Below are 26,981 nucleotides of genomic sequence, written 5' to 3'. Positions count from 1 at the left end.
ACGGATATAAAGTGAACAGTCTAAACAATATATCCTGTTATTAGAAAACGGAAAGAGGAAAGTTAAGTAAATTTTTGTTCCTTTCAGTTCAGTTGGGCCAGAATCCTTTTTTTTTTCATTTGCTATAATTTAAACACTATAAAAAAAAGTTGTAACACCATTTCCTACTTTATCAGTTTACTAAATAGTTACACGTTTTGTTTAAATATTAGAAGTAATTATATATATATATATATATATACATATATTTAAGTTCTAGATTTTTTACGAAATATTTGGTTCTTTTAAATAACAAAAGTAAGACAATGAATGAAGTTACTCGGTCTCTCTTTAAAACTTTGCATAAATATATCATTGTCTTAAATTTGTCTCCCAGACATTTTACAATATCAAAACTAATTACGCTAAAGAAAAAAAATACTCATTTTTGATATGAAAAACATAATCATGATTTTTTTCAGTTTAATATATTTTTATAATTTTTAACTCAAACTTTAGAGAGGGCAATATAAGAAAAATGGCGGGAATGTGAATATTGTGGGCTGTTCGTTAATAAACGTATACTTTATTAAAGTTAAAATACTATTCTAGGTAAAACATAAGTATTTTAATTGTAGTATTGGTTTTACATATTTTAAATGTGTTTGCGCAAATAATAAAATATCGTGTTTCAATTTATAGTAACTGTTATTGGCGAATGTTAGATTTCCTGTTAACACATCAACGATCAAGTTTTATTTTGTTTGAGGCCATGATCCCGTTTAAATCACGATATAAGATTTTATGTTCCCACATGCCGGATCAGTCAGTGGTTAATTTAAACTTAATGTTTCATTAGAACTTTACTTGTCGAACGTAGTTAAGCTTGCTATTCATACTGGGGTTGGACCAGTACTAGTAGTAATAGTCCATAGGAGATAATTTCATCATATAGATATAATTGTACATACTAATTCCTATATGTCACTCGTTAAGCCACATATGGTTACAGTGTTCGTGATCTTTTGTCGTCATCTGAAATTGCTTTCTCTTGAAAAAACGAAGAGAGAGAGCTATTGTTGGGGGGTTTGAGACTGCTAAGGAAATTGACATTAGTTATGCTTTTTTCCTTCTGAACCCCCGTACTTAACACTGAAAATGGTAGGACTAAAGGACATAAATATAAAGTTTGATAGAGTACGAGTCATCTTCATCTAAGACAGCTTTATTTTACTAATAGGGTGGTTGGCTCTTTGAAGGGCTTGTCTTCAGATGTGGTGAATGCAGTAGATTTAGGGAGTTTGAGAGAAGACTTGATATATATGTACTAAGGGATGGTTTTTTCGAGTTGTTTTTTAAACTTTAGTTTAGTGGCTGAAACAGTCTAGATAAACCAGTTGGTCCCTTGTCCTGAAATTTTGTTTTTGAATATAATAGTAATACAAATTATAAATGGCTAATAATAGTAGTATTAAAATTACAAGAAGTTTCATGAACCATAGCAGTGATCAGTAGTAGCTGTAAAAGTAGAAACTGATGCGTTTATTGTATTTAAAACAGGTGTTTTTAAATTACTAATTTTATTAGGTTTAATTTTAAAGAATGAAAATAGTGTACTGAGCTGATGGAAATTATGACTGGTTACCAAATTTATAAGTATTATTTTAATAATTTTTACTTTTACAGTAGCAATGAATATCTTTTTAACTTTTATCTTCAGTATTTGCTGGTAGTAGTTGAAGGCTATAGTACAGTAACTGTTTTGTGATACTGTTGAAGCTGATAGTGTGGGTTAATTTTTTTGTGTGTGATAAAATTATAGACATCTCAACTTGTAAATACTGTTGAGTAAGAGGGTGAAAAAATGTGTTAACACCCAGCAGGGATGTGACAACAGCTGTAGTAGTGTTACTTCAAGTTGAAAGTATCTTAGCAAGATCTGGGTGACCAGTGTGGTTGAAGCTCTAAACATTTCCAAAACCTGTTGTTTAAAGTGATGCATCACATATTAAAAAGACATTTAAATTAATCAAATAAACTTACTATCACTCAACATTAATTTTAATTGATTCATTACTTGAAAATAAGCAAACAGGCTGATCTTTAAAGTAGCACTGTATTATTTTATATCACTTGCACATGCAAAATAAGATTTGAGAAATTAGCATTAAATTATTCCATTGAAGTTAAGATGGATATTTAACTGCATCATATATATGTTAACTGTTATTTGATTTACAGAATTTGTCTTGTTTTCTAAAATTTTATATTTTTGCATTTATTAAGATGCATCAGAACAAATTTTACTTGCATTCCCACTGCTGTGTCAACAAATATCACAAACTACAAACACTATTAGTCAAAATTAATTAATTTTTTTAGTCATTAGAAAATTTGGAAATTCAGAAGTTAAAACTAAATGTAAAATAAAATTTGGAGAATATGGAAAGAATGGCACAACCTCAGTACCTCCTGTTGTTTTTGATACTAAGTAACTTGTTACTGTTATTTTTCTTATGTGTTGATGTTTGGTGTTAACTTCTTATTAAAGATTACAACCTCCTTTGGAATTTCAGAACAATTTTGATAGTAGGTCTTTGTAGTGTATGGTGTTTTATGTTTAATAATATCAGTTGTGTAACATAGATTAACAATTAAGCCTCTGTCATTTTAGAGTGATGCCACTTCACATTCAAAACACCGATGATGATTCAGATTACATTCTGATTGCCAAAATTGACAATGTTAAAAATGTGTCACAGCTACTTAAAGCAGTCCATTTCAGAGAGGTAAGGCAGTTTAAATTTCAAAATGTGTGATGAACTCCAGTTGATAAGAAAATAAGAAATTTCGTGAAAATTAAGGTATATTTTTATTATAGAAGTGTAAAATTAGCTATGTATTGATTTTTATTTAAAGATTCTGTAGCTTTTCATTTTCTATTTATTTCACTTATGTCACTTAAGAGGTTTTTGTTATTGTTTGTCTAATTTATCATTAAAAGCTATGGGATAACATGTTTTTACAAGAGTTCATGTAGAAAGTATTTAAGGATAGAAATTGAAAATACTTGTTTAAATTAATACTTAGCATTCTAAAACTTCCTAAAGCCACCAAAGAAAATCTGATAATAAGCTTGAAAATAGATTGTTTTAAGCATATTTTATATGCATTTTTTAAGTTAATATGTAAATTCTTGCTGTTATTAGAAGTGGGCTATTAATCTCAATTAATTGGTATGATTGATTACATTATGTAACACAAATTTTGTTCCTGGATAGTATGTGTTATTTCTTAATTGCTTATGTTGTAAAAGTACAGAAAATGGCCATTATTCCCTTCAAACTTTGCTTTTGTGACCTGGATAATGAAATTTAAAAATTAACCTTTTTTATGTAAAAATGGGCAAATTTGCACATTTTCATTTACATAAGGTCTCAATAAAACATATGAATCAAGATTTACATGTATTTATACTAATGTTATACAAAAATGAACAAAGATGTTTGGAAGTGAGTAGTTTTTTGAGATTTGCAACTAATGTAAATCACTTTCATGTATTAGCCCCCAGATATAGTCTCTTGTCATGCTTTTGTTATACGCTCCTTGGTAGTGGCATTCAAAGTCCAATATATCTTGGTGGAAGCACTCGCCTTGCTCCTCTGAGTATTCTCCCATGTTCTTGAATTTATCAAGATAAGCATCAAGGATATGGACTTTCAGGAACATCCTGCAGCCCATTTTGCCATAGTTTTTCACCAGAGCCTCAACCAGCTCCACATAATTTTTGGCCTTGTGATTGCCCAAGAAGTTCTGAACCACTGCAGCAAAGCTGCTTTTTCCTTCCTACTGAGCTTCTTGGGGAATTCTGTGCACTCCAGGATCTTCTTTATTTGTGGTCCAACAAAGACACCAGCTTTGACCTTTGCCTCAGACAGCTTAGGGAAGAAGTCTCAAAGGTACTTGAAGGCTATGACAAATTGTTTCATAAGACCCAATTTTATGTGAATGGTAGGAACAACACTTTCTGGAGGTCCACTAGTGGCTCACACTTGACATTGTGCCCCCCCACAGAGAACTCAGTCCGTTGTGGCCAGTGTTTCCTGTTGTAGTGCATTGCAGTGCCCCTGCTGTCCCAAAGGTAAAGATAACAGGGAAACTTGGTAAAGCCTCCATGGAGATCCATCAGGAATGTCATCATATTGAAGTCTCCAATAACATCCCAGCCATACTCATTATACTTCAAGACTTCTAGCAAGGTCTTGATGCTGTTATATTCCTTTTTAAGGTGCACCAAAAGATATTTAAATTTTAAAAGGTCTAAAATATGTTCCTTTACAACTTGTGTTACTGTATCTTTTTTCTCTTAACATCGAAGAATAGATGTAAATATTGATTTTATGCTATTTATGTTTTTGTAAACCTTTTGTTTTACCTTAATTTCCTTTTATGAATTTTACTAAATTTACTTCAATTTTTAATTTTTACCAGATCTTTGGCACAGATAGCTTAGCTGCTTTGTGCCATAAAACACTAAATCAACAAACCAACCAACTAAAATTTGTATAATATAAAATCTTGCTATTCAAGCAAGCAAAGTTTTTCCATCTTCTAGAGTTTTTTTGCATTGCTTGCAGGTAAAATGAGGTGCCCAGAGTTTGTCTTGATCCCCGATAGGCATGCTGAAATATGCCTTGTAGGCTTCACACATTTTAGCAGATGCTGTCACAGAGTACCTTTTTGCTCTTGTCATGATAAATTGGCCACATACATAGCAGAATGCATCTGGAGAATGCTTGCAGCATCTTGATGCCATATCTGATTTTATCAGATATGTCTGTATCTTCACTTAGGCAGCTAGAACTAAACTGAAGTTGTGAGTCCCTGTATATATATTACTATGGAAAGTTCTAGAAAATTCTCGTAAGTTCTATAACATTCTAGAAAATTCTTAAAAATTCTTGTTCGAGAAAATTCTTTATCGGGTACTTAGCACTGAATCTACCTGTAATGTTCTGGAAAATGAGTAAATTTGAAAATTTCATTACCCAGGTCACAAAAGTTTGAAGAGAAAAATAGATCTTTTCCATTTACTTTAGGCATAAACAATTTGGAAATAAAACTTTCTGCTCAGGAACAAGATAAAGTAAAAATTTTGTTACATAGTGTTAGCTATGAGCAATTTTCTAGCACATCAAGTAAGATATGTAATTGTATTCTGTGTTGTTATAAAACATTGGTTTTGTTTGGTAAACTGTATTATAAATTACGTGTAAACAAAATCATTTGTTGTATACATGTGTTAGTACTGACAATTTGTTATTGAAATTTTTACCTTTTCTAATAAACATTGATTACATCAACTAGTATCATGTGAAACAGGCCTGCGAATTTAAATATCATTAAAGTTGTTTTGCTTTTAATTACATTTCTCCATAATTCATCTACACAAGTTTTAGAAATATTTATTTTTTCTATAGTGTGATGATTTTTTACAAATAGGGAATTAAAACAGTGTTGCTTAGATCAAATTATTATTTTGTCTAACACAATGAATATTTTTTATTATTATGTTTGGGTTCTCAAACAGTTAATAAGACTTTCACATTACAGTTAATGAAGAGAAATCTGTAGTCAGTGGTTGGCAAAATTTTAAGCATAATAAAATGCAACCTGACTTAAATGAAAATAATTCACTTATGTAAAAGTACAGTGAAATGTTTTGTGGAAAGTCTAGATGTGATGGAGAAAAATGAATATTTTTGGATTCAATATACAAGAATTGCTGTAAAATGTAAACATTTCAAGACAATAAAACTATTGTAAGCTTGTGTAATAAGTTAACTAAAATTATTATTAAATTAATTACTGTCATGAAACTGCATACATGCATTCTAAGGAAAGTAAAGGAAATGTTGGTTCATGTAAGCCTTTTTGTCAATGATATTAAACTCTAAAGTAAACACTCAATCAGCCATTACCATTCAAATATTTATCCTGCCTTCCTTTAAACTCCCTTTTAATTACCTGCCTCCAAGACATTCCAAAAGCCAACCACCTGGTTAAAAAGTAAAACTATCATACTTAAAGATAGCTCCAACCAATCACCTAGTTATAAAGTAAAACTACCATACCTAAACATCGCTCCAATCAACCACCTGGTTAAAAAGTAAAACTATCATACCTAAAGATAGCTCCAACCAACCACCTGGTTAAAAAGTAAAACTATCGTACCTAAAGATAGCTCCAACCAACCACCTGGTTATAAAGTAAAACTATCATACCTAAAGATAGCTCCAACCAACCACCTGGTTATAAAGTAAAACTATCATCCCTAAAGATAGCTCCAACCAACCACCTGGTTATAAAGTAAAACTATCATAGCTAAAGATAGCTCCAATCAACCACCTGGTTAAAAAGTAAAACTATCATACCTAAAGATAGCTCCAACCACCTGGTTAAAAAGTAAAACCATCATAGCTAAAGATAGCTCCAACCACCTGGTTAAAAAGTAAAACTCATAGCTAAAGATAGCTCCAACCAACCACCTGGTTATAAAGTAAAACTCATAGCTAAAGATAGCTCCAACCAACCACCTGGTTATAAAGTAAAACTGTCATACCTAAAGATAGCTCCAACCAACCACCTTGTTTTAAAGTAAAACTACCATACCTAAACATCGCTCCAATCAACCACCTGGTTAAAAAGTAAAACTATCGTACCTAAAGATAGCTCCAACCAACCACCTGGTTATAAAGTAAAACTATCATACCTAAAGATAGCTCCAACCAACCACCTGGTTATAAAGTAAAACTATCATAGCTAAAGATAGCTCCAATCAACCACCTGGTTAAAAAGTAAAACTATCATACCTAAAGATAGCTCCAACCACCTGGTTAAAAAGTAAAACCATCATAGCTAAAGATAGCTCCAACCACCTGGTTAAAAAGTAAAACTCATAGCTAAAGATAGCTCCAACCAACCACCTGGTTATAAAGTAAAACTCATAGCTAAAGATAGCTCCAACCAACCACCTGGTTATAAAGTAAAACTGTCATACCTAAAGATAGCTCCAACCAACCACCTTGTTTTAAAGTGAAACTATTATACCTAAAGATAGCTCCAACCAACCACCTGGTTAAAAAGTAAAACTGTCATAGCTAAAGATAGCTCCAACTCACCACCTGGTTATAAAGTCAAACTATCATACCTAAAGATAGCTCCAACCAACCACCTGGTTAAAAAGTAGAACTATCATACCTAAAGATAGCTCCAACCAACCACCTGGTTAAAGAGTAAAACTATCAAAACTAAAGATAGCTCCAACCGACCACCTGGTTTTAAAGTGAAACTATTATACCTAAAGATAGCTCCAACCAACCACCTGGTTATAAAGTAAAACTATCATACCTAAAGATAGCTCCAACCAACCACCTGGTTATAAAGTAAAACTATCATAGCTAAAGATAGCTCCAACCACCTGGTTTTAAAGTGAAACTATTATACATAAAGATAGCTCCAACCAACCACCTGGTTTTAAAGTGAAACTATTATACATAAAGATAGCTCCAACCAACCACCTGGTTAAAAATTAAAACTATCATACCTAAAAATAGCTCCAACCAACCACCTTGTTTTAAAGTGAAACTATAATACCTAAAGATAGCTCCAACCAACCACCTTGTTTTAAAGTGAAACTATAATACCTAAAGATAGCTCCAACCAACCACCTGGTTAAAAAGTAAAACTGTCACAGCTAAAGATAGCTCCAACCAACCACCTGGTTAAAAAGTAAAACTGTCACAGCTAAAGATAGCTCCAACCAACCACCTGGTTAAAGAGTAAAACTGTCATACCTAAAGATAGCTCCAACCAACCACCTTGTTTTAAAGTGAAACTATTATACCTAAAGATAGCTCCAACCAACCACCTGGTTAAAAAGTAAAACTGTCATAGCTAAAGACAGCTCCAACTCACCACCTGGTTATAAAGTCAAACTATCATACCTAAAGATAGCTCCAACCAACCACCTGGTTAAAAAGTAGAACTATCATACCTAAAGATAGCTCCAACCAACCACCTGGTTAAAGAGTAAAACTATCAAAACTAAAGATAGCTCCAACCGACCACCTGGTTTTAAAGTGAAACTATTATACCTAAAGATAGCTCCAACCAACCACCTGGTTATAAAGTAAAACTATCATACCTAAAGATAGCTCCAACCAACCACCTGGTTATAAAGTAAAACTATCATAGCTAAAGATAGCTCCAACCACCTGGTTAAAAAGTGAAACTATTATACCTAAAGATAGCTCCAACCAACCACCTGGTTATAAAGTAAAATTATCATACCTAAAGATAGCTCCAACCAACTACCTGGTTATAAAGTAAAACTATCATAGCTAAAGATAGTTCCAACCACCTGGTTTTAAAGTGAAACTATTATACATAAAGATAGCTCCAACCAACCACCTGGTTAAAAATTAAAACTATCATACCTAAAAATAGCTCCAACCAACCACCTTGTTTTAAAGTGAAACTATAATACCTAAAGATAGCTCCAACCAACCACCTTGTTTTAAAGTGAAACTATAATACCTAAAGATAGCTCCAACCAACCACCTGGTTAAAAAGTAAAACTGTCACAGCTAAAGATAGCTCCAACCAACCACCTGGTTAAAAAGTAAAACTGTCACAGCTAAAGATAGCTCCAACCAACCACCTGGTTAAAGAGTAAAACTATCAAAGCTAAAGATAGCTCCAACCAACCACCTGGTTTTAAAGTGAAACTATCATACCTAAAGATAGCTCCAACCAACCATCTGGTTATAAAGTAAATCTCTCATAGCTAAAGATAGCTCCAATCTTACCAGAATGTGTTTCTGTATCCTGTAGCCTTACTTTTCTCACCATTAAATATAATCAAAAAGGTTAAACATCAGCACTATCAGGTTAATTTCTAAATTTCATTATCCAGGTCACAAAAGCAAAGTTTGAAGGGAATTATGGTCATTTTCTGTATTTTTACAACATAAGCAATTAAGAAATAACACATACTATCCAGGAACAAAACTTGTGTTACATAGTGTAATGTTTCAAAAGCCTAATAAAACAAACTGCATGCACAAAGTATGGTTCATACAGAATTATGTAATGCAGATTGTCATAACTATTAATTTTAAAATAATTAATTTTTAACACTATTATTATTGAAACTAAATAATCATGAAATATTAAACCACTAAAAAACTAAACGTTTGAATATCCAACAATTTTCATTTAAGGTTCCTAAAATCTTCTCTGATTTTGTGCTTTGTTTGACCAGTTGACAACAGCACAGTGTTGCTTCATGATTGAAACAAAATAAACTATTATACAGTTTCTTTTCTCTCTTGTGTTTTCCTTTGCTTTCTTTATTTTTATTCCTTCTCTTCCACTTTTTCCCTTTTTCCTTTATAAAGGATGTTCGGAAAGTCACTGTGCACTTATATATTTGTTAATAGACAAAACTACACAGTGACTTTCTGAATACCCTGTACTTTCCCATAATACAAATTCTTACTTAATTTTTAAAATCTCAAAATTATTGCTATATGTTTTAGATACTTTGAAAGAATATTTATCTCTGAGCCAGTGTGTCTAAGTATTTTAGTAGCTCTACTACAATGACAAAGCAGGTGGAATGGTTTTAGTGGCTTATTTGCTTCTTTGTCAAGATAATTGTTTTCATTTATAATACTAAGTAGCTTGTCATTCACAACTAGGCCTGGCATGGCCAAGCATGTTAAGGTCTGCGACTCGTCATCTGAGGGTTGCGGATTTGCGTTCCCGTCGAGCCAAACATGCTCGCCCTTTCAGCCGTGGGGGCGTTATAATGTGACGGTCAATCCACTATTCGTTGGTAAAAGAGTAGCCCAAGAGTTGGCGGTTAGTGGTGATGACTAGCTGCCTTCTCTCTAGTCTTACACTGCTAAATTAGGGACAGATAGCCCTCGAGTAGCTTTGTGCGAAATTCAAACAAACAGACAAACAAAATAATTCACAACTGATTATTTTATGCACAACCTTGCACCTGCTATGATTAAAAGTATTTACCTCACTTGCTAGTTAATAAAAATGATTCAAAATTATGCCTCAGTATTCTCAACACAATTAGAAATACCAATGAGTTTAATGTCCTCAACACACTTGACTTACTTATTATGCCCCTATAATTATAATTAATCTAAGTAAGAAAAAGAAAAGGTTCAGGCAGTGACCCCCAAGCCATCAGTAGAATGATACAGCTCTGGTACAAGGTGAAAAGGAAATGGATGTGACACTTGTTTTTAAATAAGTATATTTGGAACATATTTGGCTAAATTGAGTCTTGACTGATAATAAACACACTGCAATGTTAATTTTGTCAACCATCTGAGAAACATTTCCATTGAAGTTTCAAATAGACCAAAGCCTATACTCTGTTTTATGACATGGCTCTTAACATGTCAGAGTGCGATAATTAGATGGTTTAGCCCTACCTGTTTGGCTCACAATGACTAACATGAGCAATACTCACTAGCGGATTCACTGGGGAAGTGAGATGGCCAAGACTTTTCTCAAGTAAATGATACTGGTAGATTTTTCTTCCTTGTAAGCAAAAATTTAATAATTGTTCAGTCCTTAATAAGAATTGTATAGGGTGGGAGAGTACCTGAAAATAAATATTTGTAGATGTACGATTATTCAGAACTCTATAGCGATAAAGGTTTAGTGAACCAGTTTGACTGTACTCTATTGACAACATCTTTCACTTTTTGTTTTTCAGCCATTGGTTAATTTCCCCACCCCTACCAAATAAAAAGTAATAGTAACATAGTTTAGCATGCACTTGTCTACTATATTGATCTGCTTAAAATGAAATAGAGCCTCACACATCTGACCTTTGACTTCTTTTAAACCATGCAACAAACATTATCTGGTCCTAGCATTTATCCATTTCCAATCACCCAGCCATTTTACTTGCTGCAAAAAGATTAATATCTTTATGACACAGAGTAATTTCAATATTTCCCAGAATGCTTTGGGTCAGAAACATTGCTAATATCTTTTCATATAAACAAAAGAAAGAAAAAAAAAAGCCTTTAAAAGCTTGGCCATATCATGGTCTTCAACACAAAATTTGTCTTGAGCATTTTGTAAGTGCCCAAATTTCATTTTAATATTTTCTTACTTTGAATACACTTAAACTATTCTTGCTGTTAGTTTTAACACTACCAACTGGTTGTTTCTGATAACTCCATTTAGATTTCCTAATTTCATTTTAACTAAACTTCTGGCTTTCCTGTCAGTTTAAACTTGTGATACTTACCCTAGATGTTCTTTGTAAGCCAGTGCTCTTTTTTTCTGGGAAGCAGAAACTTTTTTTTAATTTAATTTTTCAGTAATTGTTGAAACAGTAAAAAAAGTGAATGTTTTCTCCAAGTATATTTAAAACATCTGAACATAACTTTCAGTAAATTAGTTATATTTTCATTTTATTTTTTTCTAGACTGCAACAATATTTGGAAGTGAAAATGGTTTGAAAGTAACAGTAGAAAATGCAAAATGTATGCAGGCTAATGCCTTCATTCAAGCTTCAATGTTTCATGAGTTCATCTTAAAACAAGAAAGTGTATCTTTTCAAATTAATCTGACTGTACTCTTGGTGAGTAGATGTTACATTTTTATTTTACATTCAAGTAACTCAGCTTGCATTTATAAATTTATATTTCTGATAACTGAATTAAAAGTTCTCCCATGAATGATTAATTTTCTGTTATCAACTTATTTCTGATATCCTTTGAAGCATGTTTGAAAATTGTTCTATTCATTCTTGAAGTTCAAATAATTAAAGTTAATTGTTTTCAAGGTGAATTTGGATTTGATGTTGAACAATATGAGTCATGTCAAGTTCAAACTTCACCCCTAGAATTAGTGATGAGGTATGTCATAGGAAATTGCAAGTAAAACTGCAGTCAATATATCAGTTTTCTTGTAAATTAATGCTTGGATCTGTATGAATCTTGCACAGAAATTGAGTGATTTATCTTGTAGCTCTTTTACATTGAGTGCTGCAACAGGTAAAATCATAAAAATAATGTAGTGTAGAACCCTCTCTCCAAACAGCAAACATTACATAAAGAAACCAGTAATCTGAAATTTAAACATACTGATGTTAAAATCTGTAGTCACTGGTCATCAGGGTTATCCTTTTTTTTTTTTTCCATGATACTTTGGGTGAACCAAAAGTAGCAAGATTTTCTTTACTTCTGTTATTGAATCCACTTTTGATACTATTAAATACTCTTGTAGCCTATGGCTGTATCTTTAAGAAAATGTTTTTTTATTTTTAACATTTATTTTTACTGAATGCTCCAGTGAGATATATAATGTAACTGGTTAAATTATTAGAGCATTGATAAATTGAGAATGATTGTATTGTGATGGTTTATGGTTCCTAAAATATTGTAGAGTAATATACCAGTTATAAAGTGTATTTTTTACTTCAATAGGAATGTCTTAATATATTTGGAGCCAATACTGTGTCTGGAATTACTACAGCTTTGCACTTGTGCTATGCAGGCTATGGATCTCCACTTGTATTAATGTAAGTAATTGCAAAATAAATATTGTGGCTATCTTCTGAACTTATGAGATAATGGAGTAAATACCAAGAAAAAAAAAACATTTTATTGCTTAGGGTATTTAATGTTGTTTTCCAAAAGTATTATAATTTTTCCATTAAAATGTGTAGTAAGGACTAATATTTTTGTTAAATACTTTTATGTATATTTCAGTAACTAATATATATAATTTTTTTAAGTATTGCCCGTATTGGGACATCAGTAAGTCTATGGATTTACAATACAAAGATGAGGTGTTTGCAGCAGAGTGCCTGATGTGGCTTTGCTATAAGAAAAATACACACACAAACTATTACTTGTTTTTATTCTGTTTGTTTTCCTAAATTACTTTTGGAGTTTTTATATTTACAACAGGATCACCATTCTTTTTAATGTTTAAAAATGCCATGAAAGTTGTTAAACAATTTGCTCCTGAAGAAGAAAGGCCCACCTTTCAAAAGGGCTCAGGTTATAGGATTTCTAATTTGTTTCTCTCAAGACTTCTTTGTGCTCTTTTAACATCATTAATAAAAAGTTGTAAAAAATTGTTCATTATTTACACTTGTACATTAACTTTATATATTTTTGTTATGGGAGGTTCATACAGTTTAGGAATAGATGAGCAACATAATCAACAAATATGGGTCATGATGTACCTGCTGAACATATGAAATTGTTTGTAATGGATTCTGTGAAATCTATTAATTAAAAAAAAATTGTTAATGACAAAAAGTTTTGGTAGCAATAATTTATCATAGCAAAAAAAATATTGCTATTAAAAAAGTAGGTAGAAAATATTTTGACTGAATAATTCTGTAACTGTTAAATAATGTTACTTCATGATTGTCTGATGTAAGATAATACCAAAAACTAGATGACACTATGAGTCACTAGAATTTGTTACAGTTTTATAGTGTTAAGTAATGTATCACGTGTTCTTTGTACATTTTGGCCTTACAAAAGCATAAGTTTTTAGGTTTTTTTTGGTCCATTTACTTTAGAGATAAGCAATTAATCAGTGTAATTGATTACCTTCAGTTATAAAATTTCACTACTTGTACAGTTCTGCTTTATAGTTCCCTTAGATTTCATGTTTTTATAAAACTAAGGGTTATAGTTCTAAAGTTACAATTCTTATAACAGTATTGTCTTCATGAAAGACTTGAATTTTTGTGTGAAGATCTAAAATGTCATACCAGTCTGTCACTCCTCTTGATTTGTAATTACAAGTTTACAATAAAAACAGTTTTTTTTTGTATTTTGAAGGAATTAGGTTTTTGGATCATTTACATTTTTAGTACTTAAGGTTGGTCCAAGTTTTATTAGAGATGCTTATGTAAGGATTTTATGTTGTTTAGGCATACAATTTTATAATTTGTTTCCATTGAAATTAATTCAGTAAAGTTTAAGAAATTTAGATTTAATATTGTTTTGTTAAACATGTAATTAGAATTACCAGTACACAATCATAATACATGGAAAAGATAAGTTTAGAAATAAGCAAAATTAAAAATGTATCAAAGAGGTGATGCTACAATTAAATATCAGTTAGGTTTTGTATTTTTTAACACTATAAAATCCAAGAACTTTCAGAAGCCTAGCCCTTGATTCCACAGAAGAAACCTTCTTCCCCAAATTCAATCTGAAATATGTGTGTGTGTATTTTGTTATGGCTCAGTTTCACAATCTACAGCCTTGCTTTGGAATTGTGATATCACAACTTACAAACAAAATTTGTTTTTGCTTATTTTCTACGTGGCTGCCTTACTGTTATCACATGCAGAGGGATTACTTGATGTAATCATATAACATGACAATTCCTGTTTTGCCTTCATTAGCAGTTATATGAATACTTCCAGTCACTAGGTGGTATCTAATGCACTTACCAGTTTGAATATTATTTCTCAGGTTTGAGCTGTAGGTAAATGGATAAGAAAAAATGGTGCAGTTATGGAAAAATAAAAGTAATATCTTTTGTATTTTTAACTGTTAGGATTATAAAACTCGTAGAATGTGTTCTTGGGTGATTAACTGTTTTGACACAACACTAATTATCTACAAGATACTTTGTCAAAAGTTATCAAAGTAACAGGTTTTACAAGTTCTTATGAGGTAAATAACAACCAGATTTTTTTGTACTTTTGGTGCTGCTCTTTTACTAACTTCTAACTTGATGCACTACTGTTGCTCTTGGTAAGAAATTTTTTTTAATTAATTGATATTTTTTGCTTATTTAAAAATGCTATCCAATAAAAAAAACCACTAAGAAATGTAAAAAGTTTTTTTGTTTGTTTCTTTATTTCAGCATCAGGGTTGGTATAATATACAGGAGTTTGTCTACACATTTACACACATTAAGTATTTACATTTTGATACAGCATATGAGTCTTCACAAAATTTGGTAGACTTTTGGTAAAGATTACTAGCTTTTTGTACACAGTATTTAATGAAATATTTTTATTAAAGCTTTGTTTATGAAAATAGTCTTATTTCATTACTAGTCTGAGTGCAAAGTGATTTCATGTTATGATTAAAAAAGCTAATACTCACCCCAGAAATCTCAAATATTATTTGCATAGTTTCTAAAACCTCCTAAATACATTTCAAATGTTTGTTTTATTAAGCCTTAATATTTTGTTATTTTCTATACACTTATCTATATGGGGTCTGTCACTTGACCAGCCTTGTAATCATCATAAAAAAAATAGGAAGTAAATATAAATTATGCTTTTTTCTTGCTAAAATGACTACATATAACACTAAAATACAAATGTTTAGTCTAATTAGCTTAAGTTTCATAATGCTGTATATGAACATATATATTTATCATTTTTTATTATATTGACCTTTCAGTCTTGCCTATCTAACATTGTATAACTTGCATTGATGTGATGCATGTGCACTCAGGTTACCTATGAGTAAGATAAAACTGGTCTTTAGTCTTCCCTGTCTTGGCTGTATTTTAGTGGACCAGTATTTTGTAATATACATTCACATGCCAACTATTATACGTTGTGTGTGTATATATATATGTAAGTATGCGTATGGATTATTACTATTTAGAAATAAATTATTGAACTTATTTTACTTAAAATATAAACTAGAGATTGTAATCTTATGTTTATTGTTTGTGATGCTTTTCTTTCCTGTTATTCACAGGAGCAAATTTCATAATCCTCTCCATAGAACATAATTTTGCTCAACTAACTTGAAATCTGATATCATAATAAAATTATATCAAAAGATATTTGTGTTTTTATTCTGTTATCATTGGATGCTTTTACTTTTAATCCTTAGTGTATGGTTTATTAAATGGTGTTTCCCATTATTCTTATATTAATTTCAAGTTTTTGTTTTCACCAGACACAGAAGCTTTGCTTGTTCCTCTTTTATTAGTAGAATCTCTTATGGGTACCCTACCCTGTTGTTTAATGTAAGTTGAAACAATGGTGTAGTATTAAGTATAGTAGCACTTAATATTTTTGACAATATATGAAGTTCCTCATACCTTCAGGATGTTTTCAAATAGCCAAATACTTTTCCAAGTGCAAATAATTTTTTAATCTAACTTATTATGATGTTTTTAAGACAAACTCTTAAAATGTGTATGTTGTTGATCAGATTGTGCAACACCAGGAAATATCACGTTATATATGGGCAGGTTGGATATTTAAATTTAAGGTTTATCTTGTAAATTGTGTTAATTTTTTAAAAATTTATAGAATTAGAGAAAGAATTAGTTTTCTTGCAGTGAAACTTAGAGTTTCAAAGTTCAACAACATATGTTTATAATTGAAACAGGAAACTTAATGTGTTATAACCTTTATATCTTTCAGTTCAGTTAATAAGAAAAATTATTTTTTTATTGATTTAAATTTTGGTGTTTAGTATTAAAGTCATGTGTTTTGTGTGATGAATGTTGATGAATAATAACTAAAGAATTAATAAATTTGTTATGAAGTGGATTTGGTGTGGTGCATGCAACTACAGTAACAGTTAGTGTATTTTAATTAAAAGTATTTTTTCAATGTGTATTACAAACAAGAACTTCTGCTATTAGCACAAGTTTGTGATGGTTTTGTCTTGACATTTTTACATGTTCCACAATATTTCCTGTATGCTAAATTAAAAGGTGATATATTTTTTTCCCCATTGTGTACAGATTTTTCACAAAACTTCATACATATTTTTCCATAAGCAAACCATTTTCATTGAAATAAAGTTACATTTTATTATGCTTAAAATGTTGACAATCAGTGTTATAGATTTCTCAAGACCAATCATGACATGAGAGTCTTATCAATCATTCTAGAACCCAAACATAATAATATAATACAAAATGTTTGTTTTGGTAAATTAAATAATAATTTAATGCAAGTAAGAGTGTGTTTTTCCTGATTTGTAGAAAAGTCTTACATAATAGTAAAAAATAAATATTATTTTCAAAATCTTTGTAGCTAAATTATGGAAAATTAACTACTAAAACCTAAACAACTTTTATGAATTTTATCAATATGTTGTCAATAGACCTTATATATTTATTAGTATTTATGATATAGAAGTTAAAAATAATGAATATTTCTTAAAAGAACACTGAACATCTGAAAGTAACTTTATTCTTATACAGTTCATGAAATGTGTCCTCTGTAGTGCAGTATAATAATGTTTATTAATAAAGACTACCTACCTTACTCTCTCTGGCAAAAGTACTACAAACAAAGCATTTTTCTTTTTTTTTCCTAATAAACCTGTGATAAGGGTAGAGATTTGTGGAATTGGCATTTTGCCAACTAAAATTATAAATTGTTAATCCATTTTGGAACATAATGTTGTTGCTTCTAAACTAATAACTAGTTTTATGACCATTTTGATTTTGATTTTCACTCTACATCTAACAAGTGGAATGACACGTCCTGTTATGTTTACTATTCCTTTGTGGTGTGTGAATGTTTTACTGGATTGCTAAATGTAGTTATGTTTTGGTCACTGCTATGTAATTGATTGTAAGCTCAATCAGAAGTGTATGTAACTTATGTTTATCTATACATTTTGTTAGCCATGCTATATTGTGTATTTTTCTGATTTATAATGAATGTCACAAAGTACTGTTTGTTTCTCTCAAGAAAATTTTGGTGGTTTTAGTGAAGTAATTTTGAAAATTTGTAGGGAGAAACTCAAGGAATGCTAATAATTGTTACTTCTTATTACATTACTCATATTTTTTGTTGCACAAATTTCAAATTATACAAGTAACTTAATCCTAAATTATTTATTGTATCTGAAGATGTCTATTACATAAGATAGTTTGAAAAATGTCTCAAACAAAACAAGTTCAAAATGGGAATGATAATCTCGTGAGAATAAGCAGTTAACAAGCCTCATGATTGATTACTAAATTGTGCTAATTTATTTGTTCCATTTTTACATTTTAAGAATCTTTATTAGGTCATGCAATCCAAGTATCATAAGGTCAGTGATATTTTATAAGTTATTCACAATAGTTACAAATTTGTTCAAAATCTTTTGAGTATTTTGAAATATGTTAAATTGTTGTATTATTGTTATCACATAATTTCTTCTTTTAGTCATACAATTATTGAATAACTTCATTTTTCTCTCTAAGTCTTGAAGAAGGTGGTGTTTTGACCGATTGTCGTATAAAGACACAAGAAACGGAAGACATTTTGGATTTTCAATTTTCTCCAGAAAATGTCGTCAATAAGGTGATAATGAAGGTGATTATTGAAAATGTTTTTTTAATTCTTTATATTTTAAGTAGTTGGGCTGTCTGATGTGTAGACATCCCTTATATAATTTTATATAAAACTTTGAAGCAAAAAAAATAACCAATTAAACTGCACACATTTTATATGGAGACTGTGTTCATTATTGATTTTATTAAGGGGTAAAATAATTTAAAAGGGAACATTTAAAATATTGTCTATGTTAATTTTTTACTCAATTTAAAACAGATAAATGAAAAAAAAAGAATAAAACTAAAGACTTATTATTTACTATTAATTTATTGTAAACACAATACTGCAACATTTATTTTTACCCTAACCACTACAGTGAAGTTTCTCTGGGAAATTGTCTTAACAGTTTGTCATGAATTTTGATTGAGCATTACATTGGGCCAATATCTTATTTCTTAATACTTTCTAGATAATTTTTCTTTCAACAAATTTTGCCATTATTGCCAATTTTAGGCTTGGTATGAGCTGCTGGTTAAAGTACTCACAGGATCAAAACTCCTCTTCCAATACACTCACCCTTTTAGCTATGAGCAGCATTATAATGTTACTAGCAATATCACTATTTGTTGGTAAAGAGTAGTCCAAGAGTTGGTGGTGGGTGGTGTTAACTAGCTGCTTTCCCTTTAGTCTATCACTTTAAAATGATGGGTGTCTACTGCAAATCACCTACAGGTAGCTTTGCATAAAATGCATTAAACAAACAAGCAAAAAACAGTATTAATTGTCGTATGCCACTCTTTTCAAAACTTTTATTTTGACATTGCATTGTTTTCTTGAATAGTAAAACATTTAAGAGAACTGCAAAATAAGTCGCAAGATGGGAAAAAGAAAGGTTTACAGTTGGTTAATAAGGCAGAATGTTCAAATTTTATTTTATTGTCCATTCAGTATTAGCTATCTTATTTTAATATCTATCCAATGTTATCTACTTTCTTATTTTAATTATCTATTCAGTGTTAACTATCTTATTTAAAGGTGAATTTTCAACAAATTTAATAATTGCCTCAGAAACTGTACTTTAGTTAGGTATAATTCCTGTGTGGTTGCCATATTTTTAAACACTTTAGTTTTTGAGTAAGAAATGAAACAAAATATATGGGTCCTCGAACTCAAGTTCCTCTCGGTTTTTTGGCTGTTTTCGTGACGTTTAACAACTATGATGTAATAGTTGCCAAACACGCTTTGTTGCACGTCGACCATTTTGTTCCTTTCAGTGCTTGTGTTTTATGTAAATCTATTGGTGCTTTTCTCAGATTACATACTTTTAATTGGTTTGACACCTTGAAAAATACACACTTATGATTGTCTCCTCGTCACCAAAGGGACCATTCAATCAACAAATTCATAGTATGATGCTTCCAAGACATTGATATTTAGGCAATGTCCATTAAAGCCTCGAGTCTGGGTAATGCACTCTTCATCTTTTAATTGGTTGACACCTTGTTGTATGAGCGACAACAAATGCACTCTCTCCTGGTTGGCTTCTGCTCGCATAAACCACACCTACACCTTGCACAAACATACGGAATATGTCATATAAATTATAGATTTATGGTAAATATTAAATTAACTATTCAGACTGCTACATCTATTTTGATTTTATAGACAGAATTATGGCATATAATTGAAATTCATTTTGTTACGAGTCATAAATATCCGGTACAATGATTGTGGAAGGGCCGAGTATTAGTTACCATAGTCGGCAAAGTATAAACAAATAAAACCCAGTCTGTGATACCAATAATTTATAAACACCAGACAGGTTTCGAGATGCTTAAAACTGCACATGAAATAATACAAACCATATTTGTTGTCATGACTTAGGCTTACCATTCTTCCACTGAAGGTATGACCGACTCGCAACCTGCCTGGGCGCTATCAGTATCACTCACAGTTCCGCTACTCTCGTTCGTGGAAGTTTTCTCATCACTAGAACTTGTCAGATCTGTGTCAAAAGTAACTGTTCTAGGTTCGTTCAGAGTAGGTTTGAATTGATATGGCGCTACTCGACACTGTTCAGAACACAAAGTCAAAACAAACTCCGCCTCTGTTTCTCCGTATGCACTGGCCATGTTTATTTACATTCAATGTGCTGGCGTTGGCGGTTTGTTTGGCAACTATTACGTCACAGTAATTTTCCTAGCGGCAAACATAAAAACTAAAACGTTCGGATTACTGCTTGGAAAGGGCTCTTTCTGCACCAAGTTCTATGTTTCATTTATTAGCACATATTTTTTATAAAAAATGTGAACCTGCAAAATTAATCAGTATGAGTTGTTCTTTTGACTGCAAAGTTTCCTTTTTCCTGTAAAATTCACCTTTAATTATCTATTCAGTGTGAACCATCTCATTTTACTATCCAGAGTTTAGAATTAATTCAGACTTTTTAATTTTTAGAAATAGATCTTCAATAAAAATTATAACTTTTGAACCATCTTTGCAAGTTAGACCTAACAGTATTATACTAAACAAAGTTATGTAAATGGGTTTGAATTTGAAACAAAAAATATATAAATTCTAAAACAAAATATAACACCAGGTTTTGTTCATGTCACTGTAATTCAAAGACTGCACAAATGTTGTATGATGTACTCAAAGAAGAAATTGTCTACTTTTAAGTACAACTTTTTGTAAACAATTTTGCAAACTTTTATTATAAAACAATTTAAAGACCCTTCAGTGTGATAGGTAGCTTTGAATTTCTTGTTGTGTAATTTGTTGTATGTTAAAAGTATTTTCATTTTTATCCAGTCAGAAATTTTACGTGAGGTATGGAGTGACCTGGATACGACAAGTGAGATACTTCAGATTGTTATGTCACCTGATAAACCATATTTTAGGTTGTCAACATTCGGAAATGCAGGCACTATTCATGTGAGTAGTTTAACATTGAAGGTACCACCTGTTCATTAATTCTTTAAACACAGATCTAGCTGTTCTACCAACATCATGACATTTATACAATTTTACAGAGATGCATTCAAACTTTATCGTTAATTTACATTGGAATTGTAAGCATAAAAGTAAAGGTTATAATTCATATTTTTGTATAAAAGTTTTGATTTGTTAACATCAAAATAAAATGTTTAAAAGAATTCTCTATCTTCATTTTTGTGTTTGTGATGTGTGTTGTGAATTATTTTCATTTGTATGACTTCATTGTTATAGCAATTACACTATCTTGATTTATCCTGGACAATCTGTAATCAATATTTAGGTCTAATGTATGGTTTGTTTAATGTCCTAACTTTTCTGTTATTTGAAATATCAGTAAGTTTTTCCAGCCCACTACACAATATCAACTCACCTATTCTTGATTTTCAAGGCAGTTTTCAAAACCACATGCTCTTAAGTTGGTTTATGGGTTGATGGTTATGGAAATTAAGTTTTTTTTGTAACCTTAAGTAGCCTTGTTAAAAAACAAAACAATTACATTAGTTATTCTGAGACATTCTGCATATTTGGAAGGTAAATTCATGTTTAAATGAACAAAGATTTTGAAAAAGAAAAATTAGGCTTAGGTAAATATAAATGGATAAGTCCAAAGTTGTATGCATACATGCCTAAATATATGGATATCTGCTAAAGTGCTCTTCAGGCATGAAAAACTGAACATCATTACATTGGTTAGGTTAGGTATAAGCTAGGCATTAAAACTATAAAATCAAAATGTATTTGAAGACCTTAAGATGACAAAATTGAAGATGTGGTAACAAATAGTTCATAGAAGAGAAAAAAGCACTATTCATTTTATTTCATAATTTTCATAACAGTGTAGATTAATGATGTAGCTTCTGCAGCTAGTGTTAGTGTAGGAATAATAGAAGATAAAGTGTAAACTTTCACCTGAACAAAACTTTGATATTTATGTAGGAGGTCCTAGAGTAGTGGTTTCCTAACATTTTTTTCACTAATGAAATCCTAGATTTGCTTGACACCAATGTTGTTACATAGTGTTTTTTGTTGGTTTTTTTAATGCCATGGCATAACAGCTTATAGAATGGCTCTGAATGTTTTATTTCCGATTTTTCAAGTATAAAATTTTACCTTTTTATAGCTTCATCATCTCGACTGGTTTGAGATCTAATTACAATTTTAGATTCAGGAGGTTAAACCCTTTTAATTGATGTCTTTTACCATGCCCAAGGTGTCATAGACAAATGTTTACCGTAAATACTTTATTAAAACTAACATTTTTGTGTACAACAGTCATGTTATGTTTAGTAAAAGCTTGTCATATTGAGTACTAGTATGTAAAGCATCATAATTTCAATGTTTACTTAAAATGATAGATCTGTGCTTAGGGTAAGGGAGTCTGTAGGATTAGCTAGGGAAAACAAATGTGAACATACCAAAACATCAATTCTGTCGAGACAAATTTTACTTTAAAAGTAACTGATTTTTCTAAATTGGTTAGAAAATAAAACTTTTATATCTTCAGACAACAAACAAACTGTAAAAAGAAGAAATCTGGTAAGTAAAAATAATACCTAGAATAATCATTATGACATTAAACAAAACAGGATTTCAAACTAAATTTTAATTACATTCAAACTTTTTAAAAAATAACACAACAAAAAATCAGACAGTGCTACACCAGCATAATAAACATTAAAATACAGTCATTAACTGTTCCCAGCAGTAGTGTGGTGATTGCACTTGTAGTTTAACAGGTATTAGTCCTTTTCAGTTTCAGTTGTTAATAACACTCGAGAAATTTAAAGTAATAAAAAATTGAGTGCAATTAGAATCAACTTTTAAATAATGTCTTTCTATATATGACCAGTGAATTTGCTTGAAGAAAGAGAGAAATCTTACCATTTTGAATGAGAAATATCATTTGAAAAGGCTTATTGAGTTAGCTGAATTATAAAAGAATGAAATAAAATTGTCTCTTTTTTACAAGTGAAAAAAATAATTAAATATAAAATCTGTAATTGTGGTAATTTCTCCTGAATTGTTTGTATTGTGAGATGTGAGATAAACTTTAAAGAAACATACTCAAGTTTATAATTTTCTTGTAGGTAGACTATTCTAAGGATTCTGATATGGTGGAATCTTTCCAGTGCACCCAGACACAATCAAACAGGTATTTAACTAATCTTAGAAATTTTAAAGGCATTGTAAATTCTTTTTGTGGCCACAGTATATCTTCTAATGCTTTACTGTTTACTATCACATGTTTTCTTAAATGTATACAAGGTATTATTCTTAGAGTATTAACTATAAATCTTCATCTTTAGCGAGTCCTTCTTTAAGAATGTATTTGGTTTTTGGAATGTGTGATCAATTCCATTTTGCCTGTTGGCTGTTTTGAAGACTTCTGTGATAGATTTTGGATTGTTTCAGATTCATTGGCTAGTTCTGAGTTGACCTCATGTAATGTTAGAGCCTACCATGAGTTCCACAGACCACCTATATTATAAAATTATAAAACCACCTAGAAGTTCCAAATCTAACTGCATTATTAGTTGCCAGAACCAGCTGAAAGTTTGGTAAAACAACTGCATTATTATTAACTGCTAAAACCAGCCAAACATTCCACAGAACAACTATGTTATTAACTTCTAGAATCACTAAAAAATTTCATTGAACAACTACATTTTTCACTGCTAGAATGAGCCAAAAGTTCCATAGAAGTTCTGTACTTCTTTTTGAGGGGTGGTAAATGAATTAGAGGAGAGGGAATACATAAAGAGCAAATGTCGCAATTTTCATCCCAGAAAATGTTGAGGACTTTGTCAAATATGTTTTTGTAAAGTTAAAATTAAAACTTGTATAACATTAAAATTTATTAATTAACTATATTTTGATGCCAAGTGTATTTATATAAAATGATAATCAAGTTGTTTAATTAGATTTTGAATTTAACACAAGATGTCATGACATACATACTTTGACCCACCAGTAGCAATAGGGTTAACTGCTAGGTCTAGCCACAAGTTCTGTTGGTAAATACATGATGAATTATTGTTGCCATTTAACAATATATTTTACTGCTAGAAACATTTATAATTTCTACTGGTTAGTGCTTGAACTGATAAGAAATCCATGGTACTCATTCTGTCATTTACTATTACTACTTTCAAAGAAATAATTACATTATTTGTGTTTTGAGAAGAAAAAACAAACAAAGATATTTTGTCCCAGTACAGCATTATAACTTTTTTAACCTAATCTTATAACAAAAACCTTTTTAATAATATGTTGCAACTTGTTAATAACACACTGTGCTACTTGCCTTGTGTTTTACACTAAAAAGACCAAATTTATTAATTTTAAGATAAATTGAAGAAATGCTACAAAAGAAAAGTATTACTTAGAATAAATACTTAGTCTGGAGGATAAGAAAAGCAGGGAAGGTTTGATCAGACTCATTGGATTCTACACTAGAAACCAATGTTCTGGTATTTGTTTATGTAAGTGTCCATTTTATGGCTAGTTAGGTAAAATAATAAGTAAAAATAATTTTTTGCAGCTGTTGTAAACATTATGTGCAGCTTAAGCTACTGTACTTCAGTCTACTTTTTCAGGCTGAATGAAATTTTTCTCTTAAAGTATTCTAAAGCTAAGTCTAATGTTTCTCTGTAAGGCACATTAGTTTGGCATTTTAGAACAACAACAGTAAAATCTAGTGTTTAGTAGATGTGACTGATATGATAGGAGAAATGTAGGAGCTAATTAAATGCAATTGTGTATATTAATATGTCCATAACAGATGTTTCATGCCTAGTTATTTCAAATATTAAAAACAGTTCTTATCTCAAACAGATTTCTTACTGTTTGTTGCATTAAACAATAATAAATGATCACTCAGACTAAATTTTAGAGTAACAAATTCAAGAAGATAATTCATATGCAGAATTCTTTCATTCTAGGTATAAAATCTCACTTCTTAAACCCTCTCTTAAGGCCTTAATCCAGTCTATAAAAATCTCTATCCGAACAGATGAACAAGGAATCATATGTCTGCAGTACATGATTAAAACTGAAGATGAACACATATGCTTTGTTGAATACTATGTAAGTAAATGTGATTACTATTACTTGGTATTCCATAAAAGAAATAAAATTGTGGGAACTGAATTGCACAAGTTTTATCTGAATAGTAATGTTCATTCAGTAAAATATAAATATAGCTGTTTAATACAGATTATAAACATAGAGGTTTTTAAGTTTTATTTGGAAATATTGTTATTTTTTTATAAATTGTGTCAAGTTAGATCATAACTTTATTCTTCATTGTTTTCTGATAAATTTTGACAAAATGAAATGAAATGTGGTCATTGGTATGTTTGACCCACATGGCACATTTAAGCAATGCATTAGTTAAACATAAGTTAAATGACTAGGCAAGACCCTAGGTTTGTGTGCAGCCATTCTTCGTGTACAGGTGGCGGGGTAAGCCAGTCGGTACCCACTGTATGTTGATTAAATTTCCCCACAGCTTCAGTTTTCACCATAAACTTAACGTTATAATAAAATCAGTTGATACCATAATGCATTTTTGTTGTCAGATGCTTTTATGGTTCACACTCCATATGTTTTAATTGTATTATTTGAGCTCTTTTTTGCTAATACAGGATCATTCATAAACATTGACACAACATTACAGAAGAGTGTTATGTACAGTAACAAGGTATTTACAAAAATACAGTAGTATGTAAAATATCAGTATTTATACAACAAATTCGTGGACTTTCAAACACTTAGATATGCAAGTAGTTTAGAAAAATGTTTAAAAAGCTAGTAATTAAACTTAATAGCTAAAAATTCACAAGTTTTTTTTTCAATTTAACTAAAATAATTTGTGAAAACATCTTTAAATAATCTAAAAATATATTTTAAATGTCAATTCAAGGTATACAGACCTGGCATAGCCAAGTGGTTAAGGCGCTCGACTTGTAATCTGAGGGTTTGGGTTCGAATCCCTATCACACCAAACATGCTCATCCTTTAAGCTTTGTGATGGTCAATTCCACTATACGTTGTTAAAATAGTAACCCAAGAGTTGGTGGTGGATAGTGATGACTAGCTGCCTTCTCTCTAGTGTTACATTGCTAAATTAGGGATGGCAAGCACAGGTAACCCTTGATAGCTTTGCACAATATTCAAACAAACAAATCAAGGTATGTTGTTGAATTAAAATGTTTCCTTCAGGCTTTTTTGTTAATGTCCATGTAAAACATTAGAATCAATTAAGAATTTAATAAAATAACATGTTAATGTTACAATATTATTTATTTGAAAAATGATTTTAAAAACTGTTTCTGAGTTGTGAATTGAATTCTTATTATTGGATCTTATTTTGTTTTTAGTGCATTCCAGATGAAGAGGTAGACGTCAAGGAGTATGAATAGTTGTCTCTCTCTATGTTTTGTACATCATTACTTTTTACATATATTTATATACTAGTGTACATATTACTGCATCGTTACAGCATATTCAAATAAATAATTTGTATTTCTGAACCCAATCAAGTTGAGAAAGATTCCATATCGTTGGTGAATATGTTTATTTAAGTACTGTGCTGTTTTTGAAGTTTATTTAGAAATAAATACTAGTTTACTATCTACAGGATACAAACTTGCTAAATCATTAA

The 26,981-nt window shown here is 30.6% G+C and overlaps 1 protein-coding gene across 5 annotated transcripts; it reads left to right on the top strand.

Moving 5' to 3' along the window:
• Positions 1 to 456: 456 nt before the first annotated feature.
• Rad1 (Radiation insensitive 1) lies at positions 457 to 26,855 on the top strand. Of its 5 annotated transcripts, none has more exons than XR_013030681.1 (10): positions 457 to 591; positions 2,654 to 2,768; positions 11,510 to 11,665; positions 12,513 to 12,607; positions 18,247 to 18,358; positions 21,131 to 21,253; positions 23,404 to 23,468; positions 25,258 to 25,402; positions 26,241 to 26,508; positions 26,698 to 26,855. XR_013030681.1 is itself a non-coding variant. In XM_076511288.1 (9 exons), the coding sequence occupies exons 2-9, from the start codon at positions 2,658 to 2,660 to the stop codon at positions 26,737 to 26,739; spliced, it is 849 nt and encodes a 282-aa protein (XP_076367403.1). In that variant the 5' UTR covers positions 457 to 591; positions 2,654 to 2,657; the 3' UTR covers positions 26,740 to 26,855. The 5 variants fall into 5 exon arrangements, 1 of the variants encoding a protein (XP_076367403.1); XR_013030682.1 differs by having other exon boundaries at positions 496 to 558; XR_013030683.1 differs by lacking the exon at positions 457 to 591 and adding an exon at positions 625 to 1,140.
• The last annotated feature ends 126 nt before the right edge of the window (positions 26,856 to 26,981 follow it).

The sequence above is a fragment of the Tachypleus tridentatus genome, chromosome 7, assembly GCF_004210375.1.
Source record: "Tachypleus tridentatus isolate NWPU-2018 chromosome 7, ASM421037v1, whole genome shotgun sequence".
Lineage (NCBI taxonomy): Eukaryota > Metazoa > Arthropoda > Merostomata > Xiphosura > Limulidae > Tachypleus > Tachypleus tridentatus.
Note: the sequence above shows the minus strand (reverse complement) of the source record. Positions and strands in the feature narration are given on the sequence as shown.

Bases quoted from the DNA above. Each gene is read 5' to 3' on its own strand.
- Rad1 (XM_076511288.1), top strand. From the start codon at position 2,658: ATGCCACTTCACATTCAAAACACCGATGATGATTCAGATTACATTCTG. The intron at 11,666-12,512 runs GTGAGTAGATGT...TTACTTCAATAG, and splicing joins TTAATCTGACTGTACTCTTG to GAATGTCTTAATATATTTGG. The intron at 18,359-21,130 runs GTGATTATTGAA...ATTTTTATCCAG, and splicing joins TCAATAAGGTGATAATGAAG to TCAGAAATTTTACGTGAGGT.